The sequence below is a fragment of the Limanda limanda genome, chromosome 18 (assembly GCF_963576545.1).
Source record: "Limanda limanda chromosome 18, fLimLim1.1, whole genome shotgun sequence".
NCBI lineage: Eukaryota > Metazoa > Chordata > Actinopteri > Pleuronectiformes > Pleuronectidae > Limanda > Limanda limanda.
In genome coordinates this window covers 7,287,772-7,301,379 of record NC_083653.1, presented here as the reverse complement: position 1 = coordinate 7,301,379, position 13,608 = coordinate 7,287,772, and the positions used below count along the sequence as shown (strand labels likewise).

General features: G+C 40.8%; 1 protein-coding gene across 2 annotated transcripts; it reads left to right on the top strand.

Annotated features, from left to right (window-relative positions):
- The first annotated feature begins 1,696 nt into the window (after positions 1–1,696).
- taf1a (TATA box binding protein (TBP)-associated factor, RNA polymerase I, A) lies at positions 1,697–6,475 on the top strand. Of its 2 annotated transcripts, none has more exons than XM_061091593.1 (11): positions 1,697–1,852; positions 2,420–2,610; positions 3,024–3,187; positions 3,351–3,464; positions 3,556–3,754; positions 3,992–4,113; positions 4,291–4,449; positions 4,655–4,721; positions 4,915–5,038; positions 5,137–5,291; positions 5,562–6,475. In XM_061091593.1, exons 2-11 carry the CDS (start codon positions 2,478–2,480, stop codon positions 5,600–5,602), a joined length of 1,278 nt encoding a protein of 425 aa, XP_060947576.1. In that variant the 5' UTR covers positions 1,697–1,852; positions 2,420–2,477; the 3' UTR covers positions 5,603–6,475. The 2 variants fall into 2 exon arrangements, with proteins under 2 accessions (XP_060947576.1, XP_060947577.1); XM_061091594.1 differs by having other exon boundaries at positions 2,408–2,610.
- The last annotated feature ends 7,133 nt before the right edge of the window (positions 6,476–13,608 follow it).

Below are 13,608 nucleotides of genomic sequence, written 5' to 3'. Positions count from 1 at the left end.
TTGTTAGAATAATTTATATATTAGAGCCCAAGAGTAATGAGTGACCCTTACTCCTTGTGCTAGTTGATGCATGGGAACAATATGTCATTTATTGGATCACCGAATATAAACTAGAAGGTTTTGCATGAATGTTAAATCATCCAGTATCTAAAATCCAAAAATATAAAAGTTACATTTAAGTAAGGCTGTCAAATATATGTAGTGAAGTACAAAATACAATGGTTTTCTCTGAAATGTGTATCAAAAGCAACATAGAATGACAAAGACACACACACGCACACACACACAATAATTTGTCCATCTTCTTAGTTTGCTTAGTTTATCATGGGAATGAGCAGGCGGTGTGGCCTAGTGGGTAGAGTGGTCGCTCTCCAACAAGAAGGAGAACGCTTTTGATTCACATTTCGGAAAACCATTGTATTTTCTACTTTACTACATATATTTGACAGCCTTACTTAAAAGTACCCTTTATATTTTTGGATTTTAGATACTGGATGATTTAACATGCTTTAAAAACCTATTGTTATAGAATAAGCCAGTACTTTCCAACCTTGGCTACCGACGCCTTACAAGAATTCACAGTGTGGGACACATTTAATTTAATATAATTCTGAAAATTCATGCAAAACCTTCTAGATTATATCCGGTGATCAAATAAATGACATATTGTTCCCATCAACTAGCACAAGGAGTAAGGGGCACTCATTACTCATCAATCAAATCAAACCTGCGGCCTCCTGAACTTTTACTTTGAAGGTGAGCTGTCTCTCTGTCCCCCTCTGGATGTCCTCGTTCAAGTTTAGCTTCTCAGTTGACTTCCACTTCATGCACAGATCAGGTGAGGCCTCACTACTGCACGAATCTACAACAACAACAAATCTTTGCTGATTAATTTCCAAGCAGTCTGCTGCTGCTTGTTTCCATGTGATGTCCTGAGGCTGCCCCCTGCTGGCTGCTGGGTTCCTCTGCTGCTCTTGCTTGTTTTGTGCAGTTTGTGATTAACTAAAGTTGTCCATGAAAAAAATCTGTATTATCCTTCAAGGGCAATTTGATTTCCAACCAGAAATAAGTATCGTCCATCATTTTTACCAAGATGTCAAAGATCAATGCAGCAAATACTGATTAATCAAAAGTGAAAATCGTATTTAGTTCACATTAGCTTAGAGGAGGCGAATATCCCATTATTCTTAATGTTGGAGTTATTTAGATTTACCTCCTCTCCATGTTTCTTGTTTTATTTATTTCCCTTCTCTCTCTCTTCGTCTACTTGCCCTCCTCTTCCATTCACAGTATTTCTCACCCTCGGGTCATTCTCTTTCTCCCTCCCTCTTCGTCATTCCCTGCTTTCTTTCTCTCCCTGCACTCCTGGTGCTGCTTTAAAGGCAAAGAGTCGTCACACAAAATATTGATTAGATTATTTGTCTTTGACATCACAGATTTTGGTTAAAGAACAAAACTTGTAAAGCGTACTTTGCTTTTAGTGACTAAAACATGTTCACCTAAATAATCCATGTATCCATAATAATACAAATTAATTTGATGTTTTTACGTACCAAATATCACCTCGCTGCTGCGGTTCTTCTTCGCCCCGCCCTGTCCGACTACAACAACCAATGACCGTGCAGCGTTTCTGACTACACGTCACTTCCCTACCGACGAAACCGGAAGTACGGCAGCCTATTTCCGGAAGCAACAAGCGAGAGCTGTACACACTCGTGGTTCTTGATATAAAAAAATAACTTCACTCGCTATTTACCGGGAAAAGTATCAGAATAACTTCTGCACGTTTGTTTACGAGTTAAATTTAGCGTCGCCACACTTTGTCAACAAAAACACAGCAGCTCAGAAGGAGGTAAGAACCAAGATAATGTTTATACCTATTAGCTTGAGTCTATACATCGATATCTATGTTTAATTATCTATAACAGCTCGACGTCTATGACAGTTGGGGGTGTCTATTTAAAAATATGCAAAAAAATATAGCTAATGCTAAAAATGCAGATTTCAGATACACAGTATTTCCAGTGTTGTGATGATTAGCAGGATTTCTTAAAGACAGTTATAGAAGTTTATAGTTGTATAAAGAATCTTACTGTCGTTCTGCATCTACACTAAATCACCAAATGTTTATTTGTTGTGTGATAAGTAAACCTCTGTACCATATTACAGAGACTAACCCTGCGGCTAATGTTTTTAAATTCAACCTATTTCTTCACTTTATGATCGAATACTCTTAACTGTAGGTCAGAGATAACACAAACACAACAAATAAAAGATCTTTGCACAAGACATCTACAAAGTAATTGATGAAGACTGAAGAAAACAGATCCTTCAAGCTCCAATAGGATGTACCTGCTGGTATCCAGGTTTGTCCCATCTCACCACTGCAGCTATCTTTATGTGTTAGTTTGTTTTCTAGGTGGAAATCATACACAGCCCATTTGACCGAGCGAGAGAAGGCAGCCGTCTGACTGCTGATGATGGATGACGTGGAGGGAGAGCTGGGACGTCCTGAAGGAGACTTCGAGGATGACAACGACCTTTCAGACAACACCTCTACCAGAGGAAAGAGAAAATCCAAGTTCTCACCGGGTATTCCCATGTGTGTAGGTGAGTTGTGCTGTGCGTGCCCCACACTGATAAACACATAGACCAATAAACATATTGCAGATATACTGGCATGTTTATGTTAGCTGATAAATAACAAATAATTCTGTTATAGAAACATTTGAAGATGTGTTAGTCTGTTCATTCAGATGCAGTCTCTCCAGCTCCTTTGATTGTCTACTGAAAAATATTCCTTGTTACTACCCACTACAACTTTATCAAATTAAAATCAAACAGATTCATGTGATCTATGTCTATCTATATGATTAATCAATATCAGAGTTTTACCAATTGCAATTATTGATATTGGTATTAAATCTCAAGAATTAAGTCTTGGTAAAACCTATTAAAGATAATAATAGTTAGGGCAAATGTATTTATGTCATCAAATACAACCTTTTTTATTTCACCTTTAGAAACATTGAAGGAAACTGGGTTCCACCAGAGCACCAGGCTCTGTCTGGAGCACATCAGAGAGGCAATGCTGCATCATCGATGGCAGGAGGCAGCAGAATTTATGGCGTGTTACCCCCAAATGTTAGAAAACACAACTCGCGACTCCACAAAGCAATATAAAGAGGTAGGTTTGTTTTTTTGTAGCTTTATTGAGTCTGTGAAAATGTTAAAATGTTCCAAAAAAGATGAATCCAATACTGTTGTGATGTAAACAATTCAGGATAGTGGTGCATTCAAGTTTGATATTCACATCCCTAATATTATTGATATTAACACTCTCTCTGTAGGTTATTTGGAGACTCAGCACTGAGATCCTTCACCATCACCACAACTCAAAGATGGAGGATTACAACAACATCTATGAACGAATAAAACACTCAGGAGTAAAACATTACCTGATGGTACGTGAGCTAATAGATGTGATTACACAGTTCTCATATTGATTTCCCTTTTTTGGAATCACACATAAGACCCGTTTCTTTGCATCTCTAGATCAGTCTGGAACACGCCTTCCACATGCTGCTCAACGGCCACATTGAAGATGCAAAGCGTCACCTGTTGGCTGCTGAAAGCTGGAGGTACGGGAAGGAGTCAACGGACCAGTACCAGAAGGTGAAGCTGATCCAGGCCTACAGAAGCCTGCTGGATTATATCATCTGGTGTGACAAGAAGTTCACACTCTCTGGCGGCAGTAAGGCAATACTCAATTCAACACCCCAACACCCCAAAGCATCTTTTATTCATGTGTAATGGTTACACTGACACACTTGCAAGCTCTTGTTTGATGTCACACTGCCACCCACAGGGCAGAAATAGTAACTGCACAGGAAACAGAGGAACTGAAGAGCTGATTTTGTTGTTGAAAATGTATTTGTGTGTGTTCCTTCCTCTGATATGATTTAATAAAGGAAAGCCTCTATCTTTCCAGACTTTAATGACCCTGTGGGCAACCAGGAGATGCAGAACTATTTCAGACAGGCTTCTGTGAATCTGAAGGATATTTTGAAAAATCCTGGAGTCTGGGATCAATTCATACTGAGTTATGTTGAGGTAAGCACACATTCCCTACTGAATCATTAAAAGTAGAATTTAGAGTCCAACAATTACAGATTTTTATTAATGAGTTGATGACTCTTCGATACCAATATATTTGCGTATATATATATATATATATATATATAAGGAAATATCCCTTCATGCTGTGCAGCGTTTGTTTTCTTCCTGCAGATGCTGGAGTTCTATGAGGATCACGATGAGGCTCTGAATGTCCTGAACGACTACGCATATGACAACAACTTTCCTCCTAATCCCAATGCACATGTCTTTCTGTACCAGTACCTAAAGCGACACAATTCTCCGGGGACCAAACTGATGAAAGCATTGAAGGTGCAAAATAAAAGCAATGTGGCTTGTACAATATTTAAATGTTGCTCTTTGTCTTAAATACACTTTTTATGGTATTTTACATAATCTTAATATATTTAGGATTTCATTTATGTTGCTTTTGACGATATGTGCAGCTAAAATAATTTCTGTGAAATTTAAAACTTGTGCCTGTCTGTCATTATAACTTTACTTTCCTATGCTCCAGATCCTCTGTGTATCAGTCCCCAGCCATGAGTTGATGTTGGAGTACGGCTCTCTCCTGCTTCAGTCAGGTAGAAGCAGATTTAAATAATGGATTTATAATAATACAAACAACTGAAGCTGTACAGAATTTTGGACTTCATTGAACGAGTATAACTTTATTAGTCCGTAATGCGTTTTTAAAGATGTAGGATGTTGTTATAGACATAGTTCCCAGTAATGTTTCCCCTGTTCAATGATTGATGTTTTCTTCCTTCCCCCAAGAGAAAGCCAGTCATTTGCCCAAAGCTTTAGGAGTCGTTCTGGAAATGCTGGATTTCGCCTGCTGGAGGAGCAACCTGGACGTGTGGAAGCATTTAAAAGCCGTCATTCAGAAATTACAGTTACGGTATGCAAACAAACTAAAAAAGATTGTTCTGTTTTGGATTTAACGTTTGACAGATGTGGTTGAAGCATGTTCTTCTGTGTATTTGTGTGTTGAAACAGAGAAGACTGGAGGAAGGTGGTCCTTGAAAAAATGGCGGGAAGAAAAGACTGGTGGCCGGTTCTCCACTTCACGAGCTTCCACGCCAGAAAAGACTCAGAGGTGAACCCAGAGCTGATGGAGGTGAAGGCATCACTCATAGAAGTCCTCTGCCCGGGTGAGTCAGTCTGCAGCCTTATTCAATCAATTCAGGGTAATGACTTCAGATATGAAATAATTTGTCAATAAATTAAGTGGTTTGTTGAAGTGTACTTTGACTGCAAAAATGTTTAGATTGTGAGATTCTAAACATTTTATTGATATTTATAGAAATTAAATCTACTGCTTAAATCTTTATGTTAGTGCTGAAAAGGTCAAAGTTAATCACATAAATATTCAATTTATGAAAAGTTTCTTGTCAGTTCATCGATGTCTTTTCTTCTTACAGATATAACTCTGAAGTACTGTGCTGCAGGGTCGAGCAGCTGAGAGTGGACCTGAGAGAGGAGCACAGAGAAAATATTGAATTGTGTGGATTCAGGGACGAGGCTGAGATCCTTTCAGGAATCATCAGAAAACACGGACAAATGTTTTGATGACGAAGAGGAGTTTTCATAAATGGGAAAATAACAAGATTTATTTTTAACAAAAAACATTGTTCCCTCATTTGCCATGTTGCATCATGAGCTCTATCATGAAAGCACATGCTATACAGTCCAGCAGGTGGCGCTGTTGCTCTGTATATGTTTGCACTGAGTGTCTGGAGGGTATGACCACCTGATTTTGACAGAAACTGAGTGCTGCGCTGAATCAGTGTTCACGCTCGCTCTCATGGTTTCTGTAAACATCTTAATGAGAGCTGAGTCTCGCTCGGGCCTCCACCGACCTTTGACCAGCGTGTCGGGGGGTTTTAAGGTCATTAGTGAGCGAGCGCCACACCGAGCCTGAGGGATCCTCTCTCTGTCAACTCCACTGTCACGTCAGAACAGTACAATGACCCTTCCGCCATATCATTTGCAGCAGGGAAAGTCCATGGGGCAGACCAATGACAAGCGGTTACCGTGAACGGCTTTAAAATGTTTTTCTGTAACAATCATTTCTCGATTTACGTGAGTGGAAAAGAGAAGCTGGAATATTTTTGCACAGAATCACTCTATCCATCACTGTCAGGCCCTGATTTCAGTAAAGAGACTCGTACGTTTTGAAGCAACAAAAAAAAATAGAGATATTTTTGTACTGAGAATGTTTCCAGTGGCTCGACAGGAAACTCGGCCTTCAGAAGCTGCGCTTTGCTCTCCTCCTTTTGTACTGAGCCATGAAATAAATCTCGCATCCAGCAGCATGCCAATTTAATAAGTGAAAGTGTTTGTAATGATTCTGTTTCGGCTCGCTACGATGTTGGCCATGCAGCAGCTCAGTCAGCCTGCTCTCTCTCTCTCTCTGTGTGTGTGTGTGTGTGTGTGTGTGTGTGTGTGTGTGTGTGTGTGTGTGTGTGTGTGTGTGTGTGTGTGTGTGTGTGTGTGTGTGTGTGTGTGTGTGTGTGTGTGTGTGTGTGTGTGTGTGTGTGTGTGTGTGTGTGTGTGTGTGTGTGTGTGTGTGTGTGTGTGTGTGTGTGTGTGTGTTGCTTTGCTTTGCTTTGCAGTCATTACATAAACCAAAAGCCCAGAGCACTTGCCTGACCACAGCTGCAAAAGGGATCTGAGAATACATAACACACATCGTTTGAGGATTAAAAACCCAGGGAGCAGTGGAGGGGATCGAGTCAGGAGTCGGTCACTGCTCTAGATCGTGTCCTGCACTGACCTTTTTTTAAATAGTTATCTTATTTTTATAGCTTTTACATTTTTAAAATCACGCAGATGCTCCCGGGTCAATGCACTGTCCCCCTGATGAGTGGAGCGGCTCTGTTGGGGGCTTGGTCTCTTCCTCAAGGACACTTAGACAGTCATTTTGTGTGATTCAAAATGGAGACCCTCCTGCACTCAAACCCACTCTAGCCGTTCCCGACCAGACTACCACAGATCCCCAACTCTGAGAAAAAGGACCTGTCTTGTTTGGGTTCAGATTTCTCCCAGACATGAGCAAACAAACCTGGAGATCAGTCTGACCTGAGAGGAAGGTGTTTTCACCTATTAACGATCATTAGAGGTCACGCACACAACATAAAAATTGTCTCGATATAACCAGCAGCCCTTTGTTGCCTCGTGGAGCAGCAACAGGAGTCAGGAGCAAGGCGGTCTGGTGGTCAGGTTACGATGGTCTGATTTCTCTGCGGTGACCATGTGTGGTTGGTCAAGACATTGAGACAGGAGAGCGCAAAATGATAAATGTAAAATTTACATTAGAAGTCATTTTGAGTTCAAAATTTGACGCCTAAAACAGGCTTGGAAGACACTGTTATTTAGGACAAAATACCAGAGGCGCAGCATTAACAACAAAACTACATTAAAAACATCCTAACCTGTTTTGCTGAGATTTTGTAGCAAAGGTAGGGAACTTATAAGCATTCAAACAAATTAATATACACCATTATATATCAAAAATCATATAAATTAATTTCTACAAGGGCTAAATACAACCACATATCTGCATGATTGATTATTTTTGGTCTATTTTACTCAGAATTGTTGCGGATTTATCAACCATAGACTGTATATAAAGATGGACGACATAACGACTGCCCAAAAGTGATGCCAGCATCTTGATCGCCCCCTGGTGGCTGGCTGCAGTGTAGGTTATAAACGTCTCGGCAATAAAGCGAAATAGGGTCTTTTCCCCAAAATGATGATTATAAATTTGCCTGTATAAATTAAATAGCCTTTAATTTACTCGTCCTGTTTGCCTGAGAACATGCTGCTTGTGTTCACTGCAGCGACGTGGGAGAGTCCCAGCAGGTGGAGTTTTACTTAGCCGCTGAACAGGACATCCACTGGAGCTCGTGGCCACCGAGCAGCTCCACTGGCTCCACCAGCCTGTTCGCCGAGCAGCCGGGATGACGAGCAATGATGTATGTTCATCTGGGATCGCACCCTACGGTTGTTTGGACGTACTTTACTGCAAAATCTATCACGTACAAAAAAACAGAAACCCAAGTCTCTGTAGGCTCATCTGACGACTCTAACAGGCCCTTTAAAACCATCTCTAGCCCACGGAGAAATATACAGACGTCTTCGGCCTAACCCCACGGAGAACTGACAGCCATAGTAGTTGTTTGTGTAATTAATCATCAGCACAGGTTAGACTGAATCTATTTAATACAGAGGAGGATAAATAAAAAACACAAATCATGTAAGGAGAGATGTTTTAATTCAAGCCTGGCGTAGAGGAACAGTGGATGTTCTTTTGCTGTGTGACATTAATTGAGATTTCCCTTCTCGCACTGTGTCACTCCCTCCTCTCTGAACACACACACACACACACACACACACACACACACACACACACACACACACACACACACACACACACACACACACACACACACACACACACACACACACACACACACACACACACACACACACACACACGCACACACACTCACGAAAGTTGGTGACTCAGGGTCTCGCTTGGTTGGCCTGCAGGGCTCTGAGGATTTGTAACCTAAAATCCAGACTTGTGCAGCGACAGTGCAACATCTCAGTAACTCTGCGAGACATTTGAAGTGTGGTGGGGGTTTGGCAGTGGATGGGGGGGAGAGGAAGAGAGAGCGTGATAATTCAGCCATGCAATTTGGACTTAACATACTGATGTGTTTGCCAGGGCTGTGTGCTACAAGCAGGATGGAGATAAAACTGGAAAAACATGAGGCTGAAGTCTTCTTGAAAAATACGACTGAAGAACCATCTGAAGAATAAAATAAGAAATGTAAATAAAGATCATGCAGAAGTCAGCTTTAAGTCTTATAAGTTTCTTTGGAGCAGAGTGACCAGCTCCTGATGGTTGTAGTTCAAACCTGTGACTTTGTTGAACAGCGTGATAACAAAAGGCTTTCGACACACTCATGACACCGGCAGATGCCACGACTAAATGTGCTTGAGGGGAGTCAAGTCTTGTGGAACTTCAGAGAGGAACACACACACACACACTTGCACACACAAACACTTTTATCTTAGTGAGGACACACATAATGCCCTCCCCAGCCCTTCACACCCATCACAGCTAAACGTCTGATCTCTATAAGCAGATTCTGCATGTGAATTTCCAGAATCTGTAGGTGAGGGAAAAGATCTTGAAGCCTCTCATGAAGTTTCTCATTTAACCAATCACCTTTGAGCAGGCTTACCCGCAGGTAACCATTACTTGTGGAGAGAAATGGAGGCGGAACGCCAAAACGCCTCTACCTTAAATGCTGCATCGCTGTTTGTGTTTCTTGTGGAGAAACGTTCGACTTGTTTGATAAAAGACGCTGATCCGACCTCAAACAGTGACCAGAGGACAGAAGATAGAGTCTTGGCCTGGATGTCCACTGTCCGCACCGGAAGCCCCAAACTATAAGCCATCGTCTCCAGAGGCTAATTAATCATCTAATGATAGTTGATGGGCCCTGAGATTACTGACCCCAACCCCAAACCCTTATCATAACCCAAACCTAATCCTGAACATAACCCTTAAATGGTCTCTGCTCAAAATGGTCCTCACAAATAAGGATATATATATATATATATATATATATATATATATATATATATATATATATATATATATATATATATATATATATATATATATATATATATATATATATATATATATATATATATATATATATATATATATATATATATATATATATATATATACACACACAGACACACATCCTCAGAGCGATAGATATACAGAGAGAACATTTCTTGTACTGCTACCTTAGTGAGGACTCTTATTAGCATAATCAATTCCCTACAGCCCCTTACACTAATTTAACCATCACAACTAAATGCCGAACCCGAAACCTTAAAATAATCTAAACCTAAATCTAACCCCATAATCCTGAAAGTAAGTCACAATCCTCAAAAAGGCTCTTTGAAAAAGGGAGGGCGGACGCTCTAAGGTTTTAATTCAAAATTGCCCCCACAAAGATGTATGCTCACTACACAAACACACACACACACACACACACACACACACACACACACACACACACACGCACACACACGCACGCAAGCACACACCCGTTTCCCAAAATATCCTCCCCATTCTGTCTGTGAAGTTGAAAGTGACAACTGCAATACCTTTGTTCTCGCAGTGCAGCTGCAACAATCACCTTTCAATAATGTATTAGCAGAATAAAGACTGTGAGCTGATTTCTGGGGAGGCGGCGCTCGGCTCTGTGTTTGTGCCAAGACCAGGAGTTTTCTCCACTGTGCAGCGACTACAAAAAAAGAGAAAAGATCAGACTTGTGAATACGAACTGATCCTCTTCACTTCTACAGATTGCTCTACTTATCCAGGCCCGAGATAAAAACCTGACCTTGGAATAAAAAGCTTATCCCTCTATGTATATTTACATTTGATCTTACATCTTCACCAGAAACCGGACAAATCTTTGAAACAGGATCTTAATAGCAGGACTTATTCCTGAAATGTTGCTCATGCATGAAGCTGTACAGACAACCAGCTCCCTCCTCTCCTCTCCTCTCCTCTCCTCTCCTCTCCTCTCCTCTCCTCTCCTCTCCTCTCCTCTCCTCTCCTCTCCTCTCCTCTCCTCTCCTCTCCTCTCCTCTCCTCTCCTCTCCTCTCCTCTCCTCTCCGAGCAGAAAGACAATCAGTGCAGAACAGCAATGTAATGACTCAGAAATGCAAAGCACCTTGACCAACGGAGCATTCACCTGAGGCTACGGAGGTTTAATTTCTTGCGTGCCTGAGTGTGATAAGTGGCAATCCAAACGCTGTGACTTTCCTTCAAGCTCCGTGGAGGCCGGCCAACTGGAGCACGAGTGAAAAAACAAACCCTGCTTGATCCGAAATTTGGAAAAAAAAAAAAGGAAAAAGAAACAAGAGGCACAACAGAATTCCAGGCAGGCATCAATTATTAAGACAAGCAAGACAGCCATGACACAGTCTACAAATGATACCTTTGGAAGGCTGGGTTGTATTTTTTGGTTTGCTTGACTGTTCCTTGGGTGGTTTGAGTTTAGATATATTTAAACAAAAGCAAGAGTCAAACCTATGAATGTCCGGGTTATACAAACAACATCAAACCCGGTTGAGAAGTCGGTTTAGTTATTTTCTTCTGTACATTCATCCATCCATCCATCATCCTTACCGCTTCTCCTTTAAGGGGTTGTGGGCTGGGGCCTATGCCAGCTGACGTAAGGGGAGGTGGAATACACACTGGACACATCGCAAGCGTATCACAGTCCCAACATAAAGAGACAAACACTAACATTCACATCCCCACATGACCTAACCCCCGATCTGCATGACTTTGGACTTAGACACAGAAGGGCTAAAAACCATGAACCTTCTTGCTGTGAGGTGCCACTGCTCACAGCTTGGTGCTCTCATAAGAGACAGAAAAAAACACTGATTCAAATCAAAGCAATAAGAATAATCCTGAATTTCAATTTCTCTCTATTTCTCAAAAAATGTATTTGAAATTTCTTATGCTGCATCTTTCATTTCCTGCCTTGTTAACTAAATTGAAAAAAATGGATAAATGTTGACAACATTTTCTTTAAGAGAGTTCGACATGACACAATAGATAAAAAACACAAATATAATAAATTAAATTATAAATAAATACCATGATGCTGAGTGAGTTTCAAGGTGCTGTTTTTGCAAATTGGTGCCATTGCTATTGCTACGCTTTCAAAATAGTGGCAAATAAATGTATATACTTTTTAATTTGTAAATGTGAACCACAGTTAAGAAACACTCCAATCGCTGAGTAATAATAGCCCTTGCCTGCAGGGGGCACTCCAGCTACCTGCAACCTATTGCATCTCCTTGATATTTTGAATTTTTAACTTTTGTTTTGAAGCCCTCGCTCTTTTCCAACAGACTTAAGAGGTTTTTATTTTGGAAAGTGTCACCGTTTAGAGTCTGCATGTGTGAATGGAGCATCTGGAAGGTGGAATTAGCTTTTGATTCAGCATGTGGGCATCTTTTGTGCTGGATTCACATGATGTAATCTTTTAATTTACGCCCCACTGTCCCACCGGGGAGTGTTATGACTATACAGGAGGAGGATAATGCAGCTCATTCAGTAAACATGTAATCTTAGATTCTCGCTTCTCATTATGTCTCCACTCTTTTTCTTAATGTGTATTTATACTAGTCGAGAGGTGATATCACCAAAGTGATATCATCCACCGACTCACCCACGCGCTTATCTAATGTGTTTCCCACCACACTGAAACTCTACAGGTGTAAATACCAAGTATGACTTTAACAATTCTTTGAAACTGTTCCACTGAAACCAACATGTTGACCAACTGACTCATGCAGGCGTATCTATATATATATATTTATGAGCCCACTGACTCAGGCCGGCCCTGCTAATCTGTAATTCTGCGTAAGTGCAATGAGCAACAGCGAGAATGACCCGACCCGAAGAAGCCTGGTTTGTCAGCGAGGTTACATAGTGGGTGATTGTGTGGTTGGAAAATACACTGAAGCCTGCTGGTGCATTTGAAATGAGTGTGGGAGCAGGAGAGAGCGTGGCCTGTCTGTCTGTCTGGGTTTCCGCCTTTACTCATCCCGCTCTCAATCAGCACTTCCTCTCCCCCCCCCCCCATGTTTATCTGCATAAATGTTGGCGGAGATAATGTAGCTGAACTTTTCCATAGTATGTAACTTTGACATCAGTTAGAATGTGTAATTTGGATGATTAATGCCTGAAGGGTGACGGGTTATTAAATGCATTTAGGGAAACAGCTTTTCTTAGTTTAACCCTTTATAAGTAAACTGGAGGAATATACTGGATTAAAGCTAATACAAGGTATTGTCGGATTGAATTTTTTGTAAGGGTTAAACTTTGACATTCAAATGAAAACCCTGACTGTATTGGACAGGTACTTTGAATTGGAAAACTATTTGTTCTTTTGGGGATTTAACAGTGGATCTAATTATTATATCATCAACCCATTATCTACCACTTAACCTTTAAATGTTTACTGCACTTCTTTCAAAACCTTCATACTACGGCTCGGCCACATCTGGAGTCTAGCCAAGAGCCTTGAGGAGATGGAGGAGTCGACACTCAAAGAATATGTTTGGTGATATTTTGTTACGCTTCAAATTCACCATGAATCTACTTGATACAGGAAGCCAACAATTCAAGCGCCTGCTGGTAGATGTTCTTTGCCTGACCTCACGTAAAACTGTGTGCTTTCCCTTTTGTTTTCACAAAAAAAAGAAAAGCAAAAAGCTGTGATGGTGTTTAACAGGCTGACATTTCACCGCTGGCCCTTTTTTCTATGCTGGCCTTTAAAGTTGCTGTTTGTGTGTCTTTGTGTGGAACTGTGTGTTAGGTCAGATTAACAAATGGTTAG

Bases quoted from the DNA above. Each gene is read 5' to 3' on its own strand.
- taf1a (XM_061091593.1), top strand. From the start codon at position 2,478: ATGATGGATGACGTGGAGGGAGAGCTGGGACGTCCTGAAGGAGACTTC. The intron at 2,611-3,023 runs GTGAGTTGTGCT...TTTCACCTTTAG, and splicing joins GGGTATTCCCATGTGTGTAG to AAACATTGAAGGAAACTGGG. The intron at 4,450-4,654 runs GTGCAAAATAAA...CCTATGCTCCAG, and splicing joins AACTGATGAAAGCATTGAAG to ATCCTCTGTGTATCAGTCCC.